General features: G+C 33.2%; 2 protein-coding genes across 2 annotated transcripts in view; both read right to left on the bottom strand.

The window, feature by feature from the left end:
• Positions 1-15102, bottom strand: part of LOC134851411 (uncharacterized) — a 49032-nt gene extending 33930 nt beyond the window's left edge. The window contains exons 1-2 of the mRNA XM_063867480.1: positions 15078-15102; positions 9833-10014 (exon numbers count right to left, since the gene is read on the bottom strand). Coding sequence (XP_063723550.1) covers positions 9833-10014; positions 15078-15102 — 207 coding nt within the window. The remainder of the gene's footprint in view (positions 1-9832; positions 10015-15077) is intronic.
• LOC134852177 (U4/U6.U5 small nuclear ribonucleoprotein 27 kDa protein-like) overlaps positions 1-20036 on the bottom strand; it is a 332923-nt gene that overhangs the window by 125334 nt on the left and 187553 nt on the right. The window lies entirely within an intron of this gene.

The following is a 20036-nucleotide window of genomic DNA, read 5'->3' as shown; positions in this document are numbered from 1 at the left end:
TTTACTATCCAGCCGTGGATGTTCATTATAGCAACTTTTTTCAGATAGTTGCCAGCAGTTTCAGCTCATTTATCATAGATTTTGTCTTGTAGCCCTCCACCAACACCCACCCAAGTGGGGGGGGGGGTGTATAACTTGGTTGTAAAGTTGTTATCATACTCTTGAAAGTTTTTTGTTCAACGTGGTAGAATGGCGTTAAGTACTCGTAGAATAAAAGTACTCGGTCATTTTCATAACAGTCTTCTTTTTGCGCGGACAGTTGAGACACAGTTCCATGAGATATCATGTGTTTTCTATCTTAGCGACAATGCCTTGCATTCCATGCTTATATACATTGCTTATGGCCCGTGACCCTTCATTTACTTCCTACACGTTTCAAGAAATGTTTCGATTTACGATTCTCTATAATTTGTTTTCGAAAATTTTATGTTTCTTATAGAAATTTTACCTTTGACGTTTTCGTAAATTGATCCCAATTAATATTCGCATTTCGACCAGAATGCATTTTTTATTTCACTTAGAATCTGAAAATTTATCTGATCCATCAGAAACTAAACTGGAAACGCGGCGGGTAAGAGTTGGCCTATGATTGGCGGAACATTTACGCCACTAACTGAGAAAATTTGGATTTTCTCATCTTTGTTTTGAACTGAACAAAATCTTTGATTAAAATCAAGGTTGAAATCGGATTTAAATCAATTGATTCAAATCAAGCAAACCTGATAGCTCTTTTAATAAGCTTACCAGCACTTCAGAAATGCGTATGGACGTGCAGTTCTAATTTTTAGTTTGAGAAGCTTCATGAACAAGCTAACAAAACGTTTTTCTTGGTCTTAAGTGCATAAATAACTGGAAAATGCAGGATTGGAAGTAAAATAAGTAATGTTTCTGTTATCATGCTTGCGTTTGAGGTTTGACGTTGTTGAATTGTAAGTGAGATGGATATTTTTGGGTACAATACGGGTATCCAGAGTCGTAAAAGATGCAAAAGCCAGTTTTTTTACAACGATTTCAGACCAAAATACGAGGGAAAGCAAACGAGACATGGAAAACTCCCTATCGCAAATTATTTGCAAATGAAAAACCTGTTAGTTGCGGTGGAAATTGTTTGAATTGATCAGTTATTGACATCGAAATCGCCCTGATCGTAAAAGGGATGCAAAAGAAAACAGTGTTAAGTCGAAAACAACAAACAGCACACGTTGTTCTATTGAGCTTAAAATGAAAAGCATTACCCCCTCTGAAAAACTGGATGCAGAATATTCTACATATTTATGCGGAAACACTGGTCAAAAAATTGTAAAGGGTGTTTCTGAAAAATTTGAGTCGTTAAAAAAAATGAGAGTTTGTTGTTTCGGCAGAGTTGTGAAAAACGTTAATCCAGTAATGTATATTCCAAACGTAAAAAAAAATCAAATCAACTGCACGTTTACAGAACTAAAGCGTGAACTGTTTTAGCACCAGTGGATTTGGACGTTGCCGTTGGCATTATCAACCAACTGAACATCAAGGTCAATGCCAAGAACGGACTTTAAACTAACGACCATCATTAACTACAATATGTATATATGACAGAGGACGTTCTGCTGTTGCTTGCTATGCAGAGGGTCAGACTTCCCATTGATGTAAGTACATGAAACTTTTCTTTGCTGTTCAACAAACTTCTTAATGCAGTTATTGAAATGGTGGACGATAAGGTTATCTAGTTTCTGAGATATTAGAATTGGGAAGGAAAAAAAACAACAGCAAAGCTATAGTTTGCTTTCGATACTTCTAGATGTGATTGAAACACTATTACAAGTAAGGTATTTAAGACATGAAATGCTGATTTGTTTGAAATGTAGATCATATCAAATATATCTGTTTCGATGCTTTGTGGGCGGCATTTTATGAGAAAAAAGACTATTAGGTGAACAAGTGATCACGAAAACTTATCAACACATTTTTTGTTCAAAATTTAATCTGATCTTTTTGATTTTGAATTCGGTTGCGAAGCATACTTTTCATTGTACGTATACTGCCTGCTAAAAAGTATGGGATGGGATGTCTAACGCTATTTTGATATCGGAAAAGAACTTGATTTTGTTAATTTAATTTACCATCTACATTACAACAGTAATGAATACTATTATAAGGCATGGAGGGTGACCAAAAGAGAATTTCATCTCATCGAGTGGGTCACCTCGAGAACTTAAAGAGCAGAGACATAAAGTCTCCAGAGTGGGCATCAATTAAAGAGCAGTTTGTGTAAGAATTCATTATAAAAAATATAATTATGGAAAAAAGATTCCTGAAAACGGTTCAGTTCTGATTTATTTAATTCGAAAAAATCTTTTGGAAGTAAAATATTCTGAAAAACAAAATTATATGCTATTGCTAGCCTACGTTTAAGAGAGAATTTCATGGCGTTTGATTTAAAAGCTATATTTGTAATTTGTTTTTTAGTCTTGCTGCGGGTGTGAGGAAGCCTTTCTAGGCTCGATAATTTCAAAAAACTATTCTTATCGGGGCATCTTGAAATTTCAAATAATTCTTTGAAGAGAGACTTCAGAAACATATTAAAGACTGAATAAATTTTGTTTTCAACCATATATTGGGTTATTGGTTCAAATTTGCGTTTGAAGCATATAGCCCGCGTGATGCGTTTTTGTAGTTTTAAAAATGAATCGAGATGAGTTTTATATGTATTGTCATAAATAAGAATACCATATTGAATTACGGATTGAGCATATGCTCTGTAGAATAACAGAAGACTTGCTTTCGGAAAAACTTCACGACATTTGTAATTTATTCCACAGAAAGTTGATAACTTTTCAACAATGCCACATTTATGTTGCTTAAAACTCAGTTTATTGTCAATTTTTAATCCCAAATATTTAACAGTCAATTGGTAGTTCGATTGAAAATTATCTCCAAATACATTGATCATTTCAACATTTTTACCGAAACTCATAAAAACGCTCTTTTTCACAGTTGATTGTCAAAAGAATAAGTAGCTCATGGTTTATTGTATCAAAAGCTTTTTGGAAATCGATGAAAAATGTTTGAACTCGGTAAATTCTAATAAAGCATCAGCGCAACTTTTTTTAGGTTGACATCCGTATTGCTCTGGTGTGAGAATTCGATATTTTCTTAGAAACTTATACATTTTGCCAAAAATGATCTTTTCAAAAACCTTGCTTATCGAATTAAGTAAACTTATTGGTCTATAGCCTTCTGGTAGTTGACAATTACCATCTTTATAAAACGGAAGCACCTTTGCAATTTTTAGTGCATTCGGGAACGTTCCTTGCTTTATACATTGATTAAATAACTTTGACAAAGGTTCGCTAATAACCGTCGACGAGAGTTTCAAAACTTGATTACTTATACCATCCGGACCTGAAGACCCCTTATTTTTAAAAAGAATAATTGTATCAAAAACTTCTTTTGTTGTTATTTCCTGAAAAACCATTGAATTAGGTACAGATTTAACATGCCTTAAGGCAATTTTATGATTTACTTTTTTACCACTTAATTTATTACCAATTTGTGCGAAAAACTGATTGAAGACATCAGTTTCAAATTCTATTTTGGCAGATGTTTTGCTTTGTATGAAATCGTTATATGCCTGAAAAAAAAATACTTTTATTGTTTTTCGATTTTTCGATTTTTTTGTTGGTAAAATTTTAGTTTCGAACTTCTTATTAGCGATGTGGTTAAATTTCGGGACAATTTATATTTCTCTAAATTTGTCGGAGTTGGATCAATTATCCATTTTTTGTAGAACATGTTTCTCTTTTGTATTTGCTTTTTAATATCCTGGGTAATCCAAGTTGGTTTTGCTTTATTATTCACCTGAGATAATTGGCAAAATTTATCTAAAATACGTGTTAAGCTGTTTACAATGTAAGTTATTTGCTCATCAGCGTTTAGTGAACTTTGCATTTTATTGAGTTTTTCTTGTAGTAAGAAAAGGAAATCCACCAGGTTTTTGTCATTTTTCAATGGATTTATGTTTCGGAAAACGCTCTGTGTTTTAATGTCATTTTTACTTTCAAAGTCATCAATTTCAAGTAAAATTGAGTAATGGTCACTGATTACAGTTTTTAAAGTATTTATTTTGTTCAAACAAGAATTGGTAAAAATATAGTCAATACAAGACTGACTTGAAGATGTAACACGTGTGGGTTCAAAGTTGCGTTGGAGAAACCCATGTGAGTTCATTAATGTCAAAAAATTCTCACTAGTGATTGAAGCATCCAGTGAATCTATGTTAAAATCACCACATATTATTGTTTGGTTTTTCCAAGTAGCCACCGTATCCAGGAAAATTTCTAGCTTTTCAAAAAAGTCGTTTAGTGCAGAAGATGGTTTTCTATACAAAACAATAAAATTTTTCGAATGTTTTTCATTTTTAACAGATATAGCTAGAAACTCAAGATCTGATTCTAATTGCAATTTTGACACCTTTAAATCCGATCTAACAAAAAATGCACAACCACCTCCGCGAGTACCTTTTCAGTTAGTAGTTTTTATAGGTTGGTAGCCTTCAACTGAATAAATTGATAAGGGATCATTGTCCGTTAGCCATGTCTCGCAAAGGGCTATTATTGGTGGCTTAACCTCAAAGTCGTCAATAAAAACTTTTAACTCATCATAATGACATCGCAAAGACCTAATATTCAAGAAAAAAAGAAAACTGCTATTTAATACGCCCACTTGTCTCCCCTCTAGGAGTTCTCGATAATATAATTTAATCATTTTTCAACAAAAATAAGAAACAGAAAAAATTAGGCGCTGACTTGCAAGCCACGCTCAAACATTCTTGTATGCTTCATCAATCCCAACCCCATAGAGCATGCAAGAATGTATGAATAACTATGAACCTTCCTCGTAGGGATTTACAACATATTCTGAAAGAGTTTTTCTGTTTTTGCATAATTGCTCCAATAATTGTTCTCCTTCTTGCTCTGGGGAGTCACGTAATCGCTTCAGAATAGATTTAATATTCTCCGCCCGTTGAATATTATTTGCTCTGATTGGTGTCGTATTTCTTTCATAATCAGATACACTATAATTTTCCGTAGATTTTCCAGTTTTTGACTGAAATTTGTCAGATTTCTTAGTCGCTAAGTGTTTCATATCATCAATCGCCTTTTTCGAACTAACGGGAAAAGATTTTTAAATTCCTCTGTCGTCCATTTTAAACAATTTAACCTGACAATTTTGACTGGTATTTACAAGACCCAAATCATCAGCGTACTGTTTGAGTAGACGGTCTGCCGGTGGAAGCCTTTCCTTGAGAAAAATTTGTTTGTTGTTATTCGGGTTTCGAATGTTAGCCAATCAAGATTTTCTGTTGTAGATTTCACTTTTTTCCCCAAAATATAAAAATTTAACTATCACAGCTGGAGGATAATTGATATTTTTCCACGTTCCAAGCAAGTGACAGGCTTTAAAATTACTCGGGCTAGTTTTATACTGAAGAAATTGGGCCAAAAAATCGCATACCTGATGTGACAACGGTACCTGATTGTTTACTATTGGCAGGTTCTCCAAAATTAGGCAATCCATAGAAGAATACCTTTCCTGTGCAGATACTCTTTGCTCCAAATCATCCACTTTGTTCTCAAGATCTAGAATAATCTCATCTTTTTTGCCCAGATTCGTCAACAATTTATCGAAAATCTGTCTCACATTGGTGTTGGAAAATTTTTCCAGCATCGAGGAATACATATCTTTCTCAAAACGTGATCCCATGTTAAAGGAACTCTCAGTTAAATACAAAAGTTTGGAATTAGTAGTAAAGAAATTTCACACGTAAAGAAAGAATTGAGAAATTCGAAGCAAAACAATTTGTTTAAACGCGGCAAGAAAAAGCGACTATTCAGCGCTGCTCATTTTGCTCTTTTTTGATTTGGGTTCTGTGTTCATTTTGATTGCGGAGATTTAGCTACTGTCCTTACGGGTTGACCTCCATAAACCGAAAATGCTTATCTGACATTTCCCCACACCGAAAATGCTTATCTTACAATTTCCTACATCAAATTTATGGAAATTGGTAGTCATACAATTTTCATATAATTTCAAAAAACCAATGAAAAAAGATTCGATCTTGTTTCTCCGGCTATTTGAACCAAATAAAACAGTCTGGTGATGAAAAATAACTACGTTTAGTTTTTTTTTGGACAAAAATGGTTATCATATATTTTCCATATACGAAAATTGCATGATAACCATTTTTTCATAAAAAATTTTTTTTTTCAGAAACATGTTGAAATTTGTTTTTAATCAAATTTAAAGTAATTAAGAGTGCTTTTGCTCAATTCAAAGCACCTTCCTCATCAAAAACGAAAACTTAGTTTGAAGCTAAAAAATGTTATCATACAGTTTCCATATATGAAAATTGTATGATAACCATTTTTTTCATAAATAACAAGATTTTCAGAAACATGTTAAAATTTGATTGTAATCAAATTTAAAGTAATCAAGAGTGCTTTTGCTCAATTTAAAGCACTTTGCTCATCAAAAACCAAAATTTTGTTTGAAACTAAAAAAAAATGGGTTATCATACAATTTCCATAAATGAAAATTGTATGATAACCATTTTTTCATTAAAAAAGCAAGATTTTGAGAAATTTGTAAAAAAGAACCGGATAAGCATCGGTAACTCCCAAAGCAGTATAGGTGTGGACTTTAACTTGGTATAGGTTTGAGTAATATGAGCCAGTCGTAAATGATAGTTCTTTATAAGCAGCACTCAGAAATTTTATTGCGGTTTTAATTATGGGGTGGCCGATCTCAATTTGGTCACAATAATGCTTACATGGTCTATACAGAAACCAACATAAAAATGATCGCGTTTTTGGCTCGTGCTTCCCCCCATTGTTAGGATTATAAAAAGATTGTTATTTTTACCTTGGATAGATGCTACACATTTTCGAAGGACAAATTTTTTCATTTTTGACGACAGATGACAGCCAATGTAGCTGTCTCCGAGAGCTCAGTGTTATTTGATTATGTAAACCTACCAAGGAAGCGTTGGAACCGGGAGCAAAGTTTTCCTGGGGTGTTTTTTTATTTAATGAAATTGTCGACATAAAATCGGTAATTTTTGCATTGTTTTTGTCGTGATAATGGAACTTATGGTGTTCTCTACACGTTGAAACTTATCAGACTCGCCTAAAATTGCTCATTACCGTTTAGACAATAGTTGATAATACTCTCAGAAGGATTTGGTTTGTCTAAAAGTTCACTTTGGAAAAAGGTTGTTGTTTTTCCGTTGGCTAGATGCTACACATTTTCGAAGGACAACTTTTTCCTTTTTTGACGACACATGACAGCCAATGTAACTGTCTCGAAGAGCTCAGTGTTATTTGATAATGTAAACCTATCAAAATAGCTTTGGAAACGGGAGCAAAGATTTGCTGGGCTGTTTTTAATTTGATGAACTTATCGACAAAAAAAATCCCTAGTTTCCGGATTGTTTTTGTCGTGATAATGGAACGTATGGGGTTCTCTACACTTTGAAACTTATCAGACTAGCCTAGAATTGCTCGTTACCGTTTAGAAACTAATTGATAACACTCTCAGAGGAGTTTGGTTTTTTTAATAGGTCACTTTTTAGAAAGATTGTTGTTTTTCCTTCGGATAGATGCTACACTTTTTCGAAGGACAATTTTTTCCTTTTTTGACGACACATGACAGCTAATATGGGCGTCTGAATGAGCTCATGCTTATTTGATTACATGAACTTCCAAATAATCGTTAGAACCGGGATCAAAGTTTTGCTGGGGTGTTTTTAATTCATTGAATTTGTCGACATAAAATCAGTAGTTTTCGGATTGTTTTTGTCGTGATAATGGAACATATGGGGTTCTCTACACGTTGAAAACTTTCAGACGAGCCTATAACTGCTCCTTCTCGTAGAGACCCCAGTTGTAACATTCTCCGAAGGAATTGGTTTTTTATAATAGGTCATTTTTAAAAAGATAAAGATCAGATTTTTTTTACTGTAGTTGCGCGCCTTTATTTAGTAGAATTCTTTGTCAATTTTATGTTTTTCGATGCACTTTAATAATTTGGTCGTCTTTTTATTAAAAACCAGGGGCGGATTTTATGGGGATGGGGGTGGACGCCCCCCTTCCTCAGGGATTCGACCCCTGCCGATCCGAAGGGTCCCAATTTTTGTACTTTTTTGAGAAATCCAGTTTTGGCCGACCGACGCTAAAATTTTTAGAGAGGCGCCTTGGGCGCCCATATATAGTAATTTTGAAGGGAAGTGCGCGCCAAAAAAACGCATTTTTTTGTCAAAATTTTCCAAAAAGTGACCAAAAACGGCTTTTTTTACCTGTTTTTTCAAAAGTTTGCTCGACTTTTATTTGAAACTCAATTTGGTCGACTTAAAAAAAAATCGAGAGAAAAGATCGATTGAAAATCTGCCCCCCCCCCCCTCGAGAAAATCCTAGATCCGCCCCTGTCAAAAACAACTAACCACGGATTTTTTGTCAAAAGAAAACCCAAAGGGTAACTGGCAGTTACCCTGCAGATAAACTGCATTTAGTCATATTAGCAATTTAAGTCAGCTATAACATTTTCACATGGAAATATATACCAAAAATGTAACTTTTTGTATATGGCTAGATTATTTTTGGTTTGAAGTTTTGGTGTTTGAATATAGTTTTGAAATGACAAAATTTCGGCAAAATAAGAGATAGAGATTGCAACAGATTATAATCGATTATAATTGATTTTAAGGGTTTTTGTAAGAACTATAATCAATTATAATCAACTAGAAGAGATCATAATCTCCTGGAAAATATCACAAATATTATCAATTATAAATCTTTCAAACACCTAATTTTGGTAATAACAATCAATTATCATTGTCAAAAAATCATCATAATAATCCGTTATAATAGATTACTTACGCCTAAACTTGGATGCGGGCGATGATAGAAAAAAAAACCGAACATTGAGGCTTATTAATAATTATTTGCGCGTGGCATGGCTTTTTTCATTCAATCTCCGATTTTTGAATTATCAAATATTGGCAAATTTTTTTTCTATACAGTCTGCAAACTTTTGATACTCCGAGCTCAGCACTAAAAAGATATTTCAACTGTGTTCAATTTTTGTAAACTTATACGGATTTGAAATTAAAACTAAATTGAAGAATATGATTGTGGCTATAATTGTGCAAGATATAGTGCAAGATAATTGTGCAAAATAATTGTGCCGTTTTTTTTGCTGATTTCCTGTCAAATTTATGTTTTTTGAAGCATTTTAGCCAGCATTTTATCATTAACAACTAAAATTAATTATTTATTCATGTCTTCTTCATCAAAGTTTCCATTGTTTCAAATCTATTCTGATCTGTATTTTTTTTTCAATTGATTGTGAAACTCATTTGTTTTGTGATTTACCGTCTTATGATAATGAGGGATGTGGTATCTGACAATAAAGATCTTGTAACATCGGCTCATAATGTGAGTTGTGTGTTCATTTGAATGTGGATTCTGATCATTTCTCTCCCACATCTTGTGTCGATTTTCACAATTCTATTAACTATTTCACACCATTTTTACCAAAGTATTCAATTACTTTTTACTCGCAAAACTCTGGTCTGATCTGTATATTTATTTAAATGTGGATCCTGTCACACTGTCCCCGTTTTTCCCGCGTCGCTTTTCAGCATGTATATACTATATTCTAGACGTCAATTTTATCAAACTATACATTTAATTGATTAATTATTAATAACAATTTTTCCAGTACATTATGATATCAGATTTTAATATAACTTCTGTTTTTTGTAACTTAGTTGGGGGTGCATTTATTTGAATGAGACCCCTGACCCCGCACTGTCCTTGTACATCTCCTGGGGGATGTTCTTGAGTATCTCGGCTGTGATGTTGGTGGCGCTGTTGAGGGTGGCGTTGTTGCTGCTCGTGGACATGGCCAGGATGTTCATGCCTCTCCTCTTCACCTCCGAGCCACTCTCACTTGCACTACCCTGAGCCAAGTTCGACACTGCAAGTGAAGATATTAAGTTATTAGTTATATTAAGTTATAAGAAGTTATTAAGTTAATAAGTAATAAATTAATATTATATCGGTGAGTGTACAAAAAAGCCCATAACTACAAGCCGGCATATCTTAAATACGAAATGACATCAGAATAACGTAAACTGGGTAATTTTATAATCCAGCCGAAGTATAAACCAGCCGAAGTATCAACAAGCCAAAAATACGTAAGTGTTATATAATAGCTATGCACCATTTATGCGAATTTCATTCGTATGACGAAAATTTTAATCTGGTTTTTATACTGTGCTTATTTTTGGTTGGTTAATACTTCGCCTGGTTTATTTTCTTCCGTAAATTGCATAAGAGTTACGAAACAATTGCAACAACAAAGACAATCTGTTATTATGTTGAGTAACAATATTTATTTTCGGCTAGTTAGAATGGTTATCTTGTTTTCGGTTTGTTGGCCCTTCGGCTTCTTGGCTTGTCACCAAATTATCAAATTTTACTCTGCAGCAGATAACGTTAATTAACTATATAGATAAAAAGTTATCAAACTTTATTTTACATTAAATAAATTCTGTAGCCGAGGGTTGGACAACGCAAATAAAGGGTTAATTGATTACAAAGTAAACTGCTACGAACTCTTATTCTGCAGTGAAAAAAAAAACGAAATAATTTTCTAATGAGGAGCAATGAAATGGACATTAAATTAAATTATAATTTTTCCATATCTAAGAAAAAAAAAAACATTTTCCTTGATTCAGACAGGGTTCGGGGCCAAGTTGGGCAAGACATTTTCGGACAAACACAGTAGCTAAATATTTGATAAACATTTACAGTAGAAATGAAGTTAAAGAAAAATCTTGAAAAGAAGAATACATTTATTTTGTTATAAACTAATAATTTTGCTTTTGAGTTCCTTCAGCAGGTAATAAAACCATAATTTCAGTACATTAGTACCTTAATTAGTATCATTGGCTTTGAGCTTAGAAAAAAATATATTATAAAAAAAACTTGAGAACTGAAGTAAGGCATTTTGAGTTTTTTATTATCAAGTCGCAGCTAAGAACACGTTCTGTAATGTTTTTTTTGGACTGGTTTTGTATTTTTGAGAAATGTTTGCAATAAATTGACAAACAAAAATTTGCTCCTCATGCATTCAAAAAGTGGTAAAAAATTCAGCGTTTTGTCGTAGTTTTTCTATAACAAAACTCTTTTGCGGTAAATGCGTGATGGTTTGAATATTTTTAGCCGACACGCCCGCATCCAGTTTCAAGCGTTAATAATCGATTATATTACGATTTTAGTACCAGTCTTACTAAATTGAGAAACAATCGATTTTAATCAATTAATAATCGATTATAACCTCTCGTTTTAAAATCAAATTATAATTAATTATAATCCATCATAATTGATTGTAATTGATAATTTATTCGTCCATTTTTCGATACAATTAAAATCGATTATAATTGATTATAATCTTTTATTTTTTTCAAATTTCCAGTTCATTAGTTTTGCACAAAAGTCCATTATAATCGATTATAATTGATTATAATCCCTTTTGTTAGTCCATTTTGTCTTCGAAGTTGCATCTATATTGTTTACATTTTTATGCTTTTTGTAGACGTTGGTTCCTATGAAAAATGAGGAAAATATTTTAAAAGTTTTTCAATTAATTCAAATTTTTAAGTTTTTTTTTCATTTTTTTCCCCACTGAAGTTGTTTTGTGAACATATTTCAAACTTTTTTAAACGCCAGCAAATTTGTTACTTTCATGGTTTTTTTGGAAGATTTTTTTATTTTTCATCTATCGCGAGAACCTTTCCTTTCATATGAAAGGATCTCTATGAAATTTTTGTTTCGTGGTAAAACTTGGTGTTCAGATGCACCAAAGTGTTCAAGAGATCTCTCTTTTAGAGATATTCTTATTGACACAAAATAATAACCCATAAGATATAATTCGAATATAGTTTTGAAATGACAAAATTTCGACAAAACAAGAAATTGCAACTGATTATAATCGATTATAATTAATTTTAAGGGTTTTTGTAAGACCTATAATCAATTATAATCAACTATAAGAGATTATAATCTCTTGGAAAATATCACAATTATAATCATTAATAAATCCTTCAAACACCTAATTTTGATAACTATAATCATTTAAAATTGTCAAAAAATCATCATAATAATCCGTTATAATAGATTACTTACGCCTAAACTTGGATGCGGGCGATGATAGAAAAAAAACGAACATTGAGGCTTATTAAGAATGATTTGCGCGTGGCGTGGCTTTTTTCATTCAATCACCGATTTTTGAATTATCAAATATTGGCAAAATTTTTTTCTATACAGTCTGCAAACTTTTGATACTCCGAGCTCAGCACTAAAAAGATATTTCACTGTGTTCAGTTTTTGTATACAGATTTGAAATTAGAATTAAATTGAAGAATAGGATTGTGGTTATTATTGTGCAAGATATTATGTCTTATAAAAGTGTAAACGGCAAAATAAAACATTTCAAATTAAAATGAGGCAAGTTGCTCGTAATGATACGTTGCAATACGCAAAATCTATCATTTTGCTCTTCACATAGTGTGTGTGTGCGGGGGGGGGGGGGGGCAGAAAATTAAGGGAAAAATAAACATGCTACGAAATAAAACTCAATCAAAAAGATCAAAATCTTCCCGTTTTCTTTCATTTTCTTATAATTTCAACCTGTAAGCAAACATCTTAGAGAAACATATCATATTTAAACAGAACCCTGAACAGAAGCTTTTTCATTATTTTAGTTCTTCAATTCTTCCCACATGTTATTGTTGTTACAAAGGGATGTAATTACAGCCTGACCTAATAATAAAACCGATTGCCTCGATTCAAATTGGAATATATAAATCCATCGCTTACACGTGTCATAAGAACGCGCAAGAACAAGCGTTAATTATCCCAAATTGGAAAAATTATTTTTTTTCACATCCCCATAAGATTACAAAAAAAACTCAAAGCTCTAGCTTTGAGCTCCGGATAACAACACTTTTCAGATGATTTAAAAGTTTTTTTTTGTCTATTTTGCTTACTTTTGCTTACAAACCGACCCAGTCATAGATATTCCTTTTTCTTTGAAAGTCGGAAGATTAATATTCGCATCCTAGCTATCATATTTGCGTCCTAAGCTATATTTGCTAAATTTGCGTCCAAACTATATATTGGCCCAAAATCTTAATATTGTCTGTACCCAACTATACTTTATATGTCTAAGAAAATTCTTTGTATATCCAAAAGTTTTTAAATGTCTCAGTTTTATATTTTTTTGTTAGGTAATGGGATAAATAAGCTTTTTTTCTGATTTTCATAATTCTCCAAAAAACCATACAATAAAATAAAAAACTTAGGAAAGAATCGAAATTACTATGTTTTTTATTGTTTCAAATTGAGTATTCATCAATTGTCTACTTACGGCGACCTGCTTGGATATGGACGCATGAAAGGATCAGAACCAAAAGAGCAACGTAAAGGTACTTCATTATTTCTGATCAAAAATCACACTCGACACAGTTGGGCTAAAATGTTCAAAATAATGAATAACTGTAATTTAGTGGAACCTCTTTAATGGCGCTCAATTTTTATACTTTGCAACATGTTCTTAACTTGGTTTTGATTTTTATCTTGTTAAACAACTGTTAGCTCAGACAATTGGTTGAGTTTTCAATGTGGTAAAATATGTTTTTCTTTTTATTTTTTAAAAAGTAGATAAAAAGATCTTGAACTGATTTAAACAGTCAATTTAGTATAATCAGCATATCTTTTGAGCGCTGATGAAATGAATATGAAAACTTCATTGAAGTTTTATGATGACTCTTGAGAACTATCTGCACCGATAAAATTGTCAAAATGATTTTAAAGAAAACATCAAGTTTTAAAGAAATTAATAACTAGCATAATATTCAATCAATTAGGGCTTAAGAATGGAAATAAATTGGAAGTAATTCCTTTCACAATGATGATTCGCAAAAAGTAGTTCATTTTGATATTGAATAGTTTATACCAGCAAATCTGGCAAATGTTTCGGAAGTTTGTTTAATAAAAACACGAAGATAATGGGCTGAAATCAAAAATGATTAAATGAAGTAGTCAGCAAATTAATATCACATGATTTACACAGGCAATAATAGTTTTGCAGGAAATAATATATAATTTGAATTATTGCTTTTATCACATATATTATCTTATCTTAAGCTCTCAATGTAACGTCAAAACTGGTTGCTGTAACAAGATTGTGACCAATCACGTGACAATTTTCGTTGTAAGAAAATTTAATCGATGAGGAGTACTTAACGCGAACATTATTTTTGTTAAAAAACGTAATCAAAAACTTCAAAAATTCAAAAAGCAAAAATAATAATTTTTGCAGAGATTTCAATGAAAACAAAAAACAGGGTTTATGAAACAGTTTTAAAATTAATTAGGTTCAAAAAGCATTACGATGCCAAGATTTGCTTTGAATAGGCGTACAATTTGGTTTTTGTGGGTCACTGGAATCCGGAGACAAGTCTTTAAACATGTTCCAAAATATAAGTGGATTCCACTTACAAAGTTTCTGTGGATTCTGTCCACAAACACGTGTAATGTAAACTTTGTCGTTACATTAGTTATGTCACGAGTTCCGCAACCATTGAATAAAGCTAATCATTCTGGATTCCGAAAAAGTGAGAGAATTCCACAAAATATAAGCTAGAGCTTGCGTTAAAATCTAACAAATTCGAAAATTAGAAAGCAAGGACTTATCCATTTTCATTGTAGATCACAAACAAATCACAAGCGTTTGGTTAAAAGATTGTGACTGTCCCTTTTAAAAGTTTCCCAGCAAGCTGTTTTTGGAATCAAAATTACTTAACGCTGCATGTAGAAATCCTTTCTGTAAAACATGTAAAAGATGTGTAAATCATTGTGTAATTATTAACTTGATCTGATATCCTGGAACTCTGAATAATTTTTAATCATTTCACATGATATCTTGAATTTCGACATAAATCATGATTACTTATCCGATACCTTGAAACTCACTGTAGACATCCAGCAGCGAAACCATAGCTTTAATCAGAAATCTTGAAGTTTATACAGCAGTTCACCCGGTTGCATCTGATCCTGCAATTTGTAACTTTAGCTAGGATTGATTATCTTGCGTGCTGGATAAAAGTACCATGTATAGTTTTTTTAAATATAAAAATTTGTATAAGCCAAGCTAGACGCACATAAAAAACTCATATGTTCTGGACTAACTGTTCTGGACTAAATTTCTATTGCTCTGGGCAAATTGATCTGGACTAAATTTCCAAATAATTGCCTAATTATTTTGCATTATCACCATAACAGATAACTAATTTAAGCTGCTCTGGACGGTTCCTATCTCGTAATTGGATGAATTTTTGGTTTAGAATCACGCACTTGATCTCGAACTTCATAAGGAGTTAAATATATAATACTGGAAATCGCAAACAAAACTCAGATTACGCTCAAAGTTCTGCTTACAATTGACGATTCTGCTTACTGTTGCTTATTCCGCGAGAGCGCAGTTTACTATGCTCAGAAAATATTATTTGTTTGTGGATTCCAAAAACTGTTCTGGCTTCCGTTAATTTTTTTGCTTTTGGAGAAATTTGGAGCAACTGTGTTTAAGCTATTTGTGCATGGAACGAAGATGAAAGGAAACTATCAATGTTGCATATTCATTGACAAATCTGATTTTTGCTTAATGCGGAATCCGCCTAGATTTCACAAACTACACTCTTCCATCTCTCTTCCACTTTTTTAAACTTTTAAAAAAACGTAAAGTTGAAATGACCGTATTGTTGCCAAAATTTGGTTAAGAGGCAACGTTATGTGGTCAAAATTATTCAAAACTTTTCAATCTATTAAGAGCAACTGATTTTCCGAAAAAAAAATGAGAAAAAGTACTGTTCAATAAATCACAGCCTTTTTTTGGGAATGACATCCTCATGTTTTTTTTTCTAAAAGCTGCATTTTTACGTGTAGTTTTGCAATTTTGCATAACTTTTTTTGCAATAGGTTCCAAATTGGGAGTGGTCTCACTTTTGAGAATAGCCTAATTATAGTTTTTTTCTGTTGTCCTTTCGCCACGTAATGGAGTTCATAACCACTTTTATTAGCGTTCCAGCCTTGCGAAAAATGCTATAAGAACTAATTGACCCTCAACATGAGTGACTGTCTGAACAACTGTTAGAAAACGAATTAGAACAGCTATACTTGGACTAATTAGCTTGCCACGAACATATTTGATGGGTTAGTTTCTGAGCCGCACTATATAATGCTCATACCAATAGTGTATTGATTTCACAACTCCGTAATCTCCGGCACTGAAGTTTCATGGATAACAATCGATTATATTGGATTTTAATTGTCAGTCTCTATAAAATAACAAAAATAATAGATTATAATGGATTAAAAATTTATGGATAAAATATTGGCGAAACTCTCGCAATAACTTCTGCATGACTCATGGCCTACTCGAAATCTGAACTTACCTAATTTTATGACACCCGCCTAACCCACTACCCCTCCCATTTTCCTTTTCCTCTTCCCTCATTTTATGTCAGCGAGGAATTGTAAACGTAGGGGGTGCAAACGGTGGGGAAGAATGTCATTTAAACGTGAGGGAGAGGGAGTGTTGCTGTTACGAGGAGCGGGGGAGCGGGGTTGTCATTCCAGAAAACTTGAATTTCCATTTTTGTGCTGATTTTTTTTCGACTTCAGGTAAAATTTGGCAAAATTGAGTTTGCGCATGCCTGTCAGTTACTTCAACTAGTGGGATTTCTAGGCAGAATTGCGTTCCCGGGTTGATCAAAACTGCTAATCATACAATTCCATAAACTAAGTCATTGAGAAATACCAATCATGAGTTATGACCGAGTTGGTTAACTCATAGAGTAATTTCGGATAGGGTACACCGTCTGCTCGTCACGCTATCTTATTTTCGGCCGGATAGATTCGTGCAACTTCTTAGTCTAATACCGATCCTAATCTTACTCTTATACTATCTAGTCTCAGGTTGTTTAACTAGTCTCTGCTAGGCTCAATAGATCTAGGGTATACTGGTTTATTGCGGCTGCTGAAGTGCTCGGGAGAGTCCAACTAATTTCTAAGTTAAATTCAAATCTCTCTGGTGCTGAAATTACAAGTAACTTCAGCACTTACAAATAAGTGGGTTGTTAGTTAGATGGATCATGATTGGTTAATATTAAATACTTTACATTGGTAAAATATCTAATTTATCCAATCATAAAATGTAGTTTAGATCAGGTTCCACCCATCCGGGTTTTACAGAGTTTTTTAGAATAGTTCTTCTGCAATTCGAAGGATGGATGATGGACGTTGGTGTTTGGCGAACATCATATTTCTTCTGTTTCCTTTTTTGTTAAAGAAGTTCCAGGAAGCTGGAGTTAGAGACATAAGACGTTGTGTCTTCTAGTGACAACGACTAAGTCTTTGCAACAAACTCAAATCTGATTTCAGAATGGTTTGCTATGTCAGGTTTTTCTGTTCTGCGTGGAGATTGTGCGTGGAGGGGATGCCTGGTTACTCGGATCTGTACGTATACTTGAACATCGAGGTGGTCATTGGTCTAGTTCAATGAAGTCCTTTTCTGCGAAGTCAAGTCGTACTCTAAATCCTTTGAGTTGTGATTGTGAGTGGCATATCGATTGTGGTTGGTCATTCTCTCTCGAGTGTAGTGGGGTCGTTTTGTCTTTAGATGTTCGTCCTTGGTGTTGTATTCTGATCTATGTATTGCATAATGTAATTTACATTTTATAAAACATTTATTACTTTAAAATTTTTTAATTATGATTTTAGTTAGTTGTTTTCACAAAAGCTTTTTGTTTTAGTTCGGTTATTTTGAAGAGTTACTCACACTTGAGTAGCTCTTATTAAAAATAGAGGTGTGGTCACAAAGCGTGGATGTAGCGCGGTGGGTTAGGCCGGCTATAGAGCATGCTCAGGACGTCCTTCCTGGTGGGTTAGGCCAGGAGTGGGAGTATGATTTCATGCGGTTTTTGTGAGGGGTCCTGTTATGTGACAACGTTTTATGTTGGGTTTGTTGTGGTTTTTCTTATGTCTTGTTGGTTATGTCCTTTTTCCAAAAAGCAAATTGTTCGTGGTATGGGTTTGTCTTTCGACTTTTTTGTGTTTTATTATTTCTTTCTTAGACTTTATAATAGTCTTCAAAAGAATAAATTATCCAGTTTTAAACTGGGTTAATCCGGTTTGGGTACCGTTGGTTTCCTTTTCTTAGTCGTGCTGTTATTCTATGATTTGTGGTATTTAGTAAGCTGCGTTGGTTAGTTTTGTTTAGTATATGATTCCTTTCCAACCGGGTTAAAGGAAGGTTTGAAACATGTTATTATATGTTAGAGTTGTTTAGTGTGAAAACTTGAAACTGAAATTCATTATTTTAAACAATTCTTCGTGGGCGAGCTGTGCGAGTGTGGATAGAATTTCTGTGCGAATGAATGAGAATATCAAAAGGTTAGTACTGCATTTGCTTCTTATTAATTTACTGCATAGAATTTGGAAATTTACTGCTAGTTATGGGGGAATTTTAAGTTACAAATTTTCATCATAATTAGATTTACTGCTTGTGGGGAAAATTTTAGAAATGAATTTACTGCATTGGTATTAAATTTATAAATTTATAAGTGTAAGAGATTAATAGAATTGTTGAAATCTGTTTGATGAAATTTGCGATCTTTATTTGTTTTTTGTGGTTTTTGTAGGTGATCGTCGGATGAAGACTAAAAATCTAAAGAAAACATGGATAAAGAATGGTGAGTTTTTAATATTTTAATTAGTTAGTAATATTCATTTAATTCATACTTACCTGTTAGTCGTCGGGGAAAAAACCGTGGGGGAAGATGTCGTGGATTAGTTCTGAAGTTGTTAGTAGTTTAGCTAAGATGCGGATGATATTTTTAGTTTGAAGCAGTGGCCAAAGCAATTGAAGTGCCTTAATAGTGGTTAGTTCTTCAGTGCCAACTGCAAACTCATAAGGTGTGTTTTGGATTAGATTATATAATTTGTGATTGAATTTAGTGTTGTGGATGAATTCTAAAATTGGGATTTCTATAGGTTGTACAAACTCGTGCGGGATAAGGAAGGGTCGGGATTCTTCGGCGTTGAAGGTCTTGGTGATGGGACAGAAGATGTACATTTGGGTTATGGGGTCATAATTACGAAGAATACCATGGAGGTTAGTGTCTTTAATACAATATGTGAAATTTAGGAAAAATGGTGAAGTGTATTTGGAATTAATGAATTGAAAACTATGGTGTGGTTGTCTAGAGGGTGTGTGTAGGTCAAAGTGATTTTGGATGAAGCGATAATAACTATATGTGTGGGTTTGTTTAGTGCGCAACATAATATCGTGTGAGCAGTGTAAATCTCTTTCGTGTGGTGCAAGGAAATGAAAGGTTAGTGAAAATATTTGGAAGCGTTCTTTAAAACTTTCGTATGCTTGTGTGTCTGTTAGTGCTTCTGAAATAATGTGATCAAACTTTCGGTCGAAGATGTTTAGTGTAAATATATATGGTGTCTTGATGAAAAATTTCTCAGTAATTTGTGGATTAGCGAAGCGATCGTCGTCTAAGAATTGATCTTGGTTAGCTCTGATGATGTTGTGATCATAGTATTCGAGTGTATATTCGTTAGCTCTAGGTGCAGTGTGTGTTTTTAGTGATTTTTTATATCCAACGTAAGTAAATTGTCTAGCGGTTAGTGGTGTAGTGAGTCGATATAGCATGTCCGTATTTCGCTCTATATCGATGTGAGTGTTAGATAAAGGTAAGCAAAGAGGGTTAGTAAAATGATAATATGAGGTCCAAGAGAGGGTGGGCATTAAAACGTATTCATCTACAAAGTTGCGTGTTTCGTTAGTGTCGTGGGGGGTATTTAAGGTGTATTGTGGGAATGAGGGTAAAGTGATGGCTAAAAATTCTTTTGTGTTAGTATGCT

This window comes from Symsagittifera roscoffensis, chromosome 7 (assembly GCF_963678635.1).
Source record: "Symsagittifera roscoffensis chromosome 7, txSymRosc1.1, whole genome shotgun sequence".
NCBI lineage: Eukaryota > Metazoa > Xenacoelomorpha > Acoela > Convolutidae > Symsagittifera > Symsagittifera roscoffensis.
The sequence above is the reverse complement of the archived record's forward strand: the minus strand, read 5'-3'. Positions and strand labels throughout refer to the sequence as shown.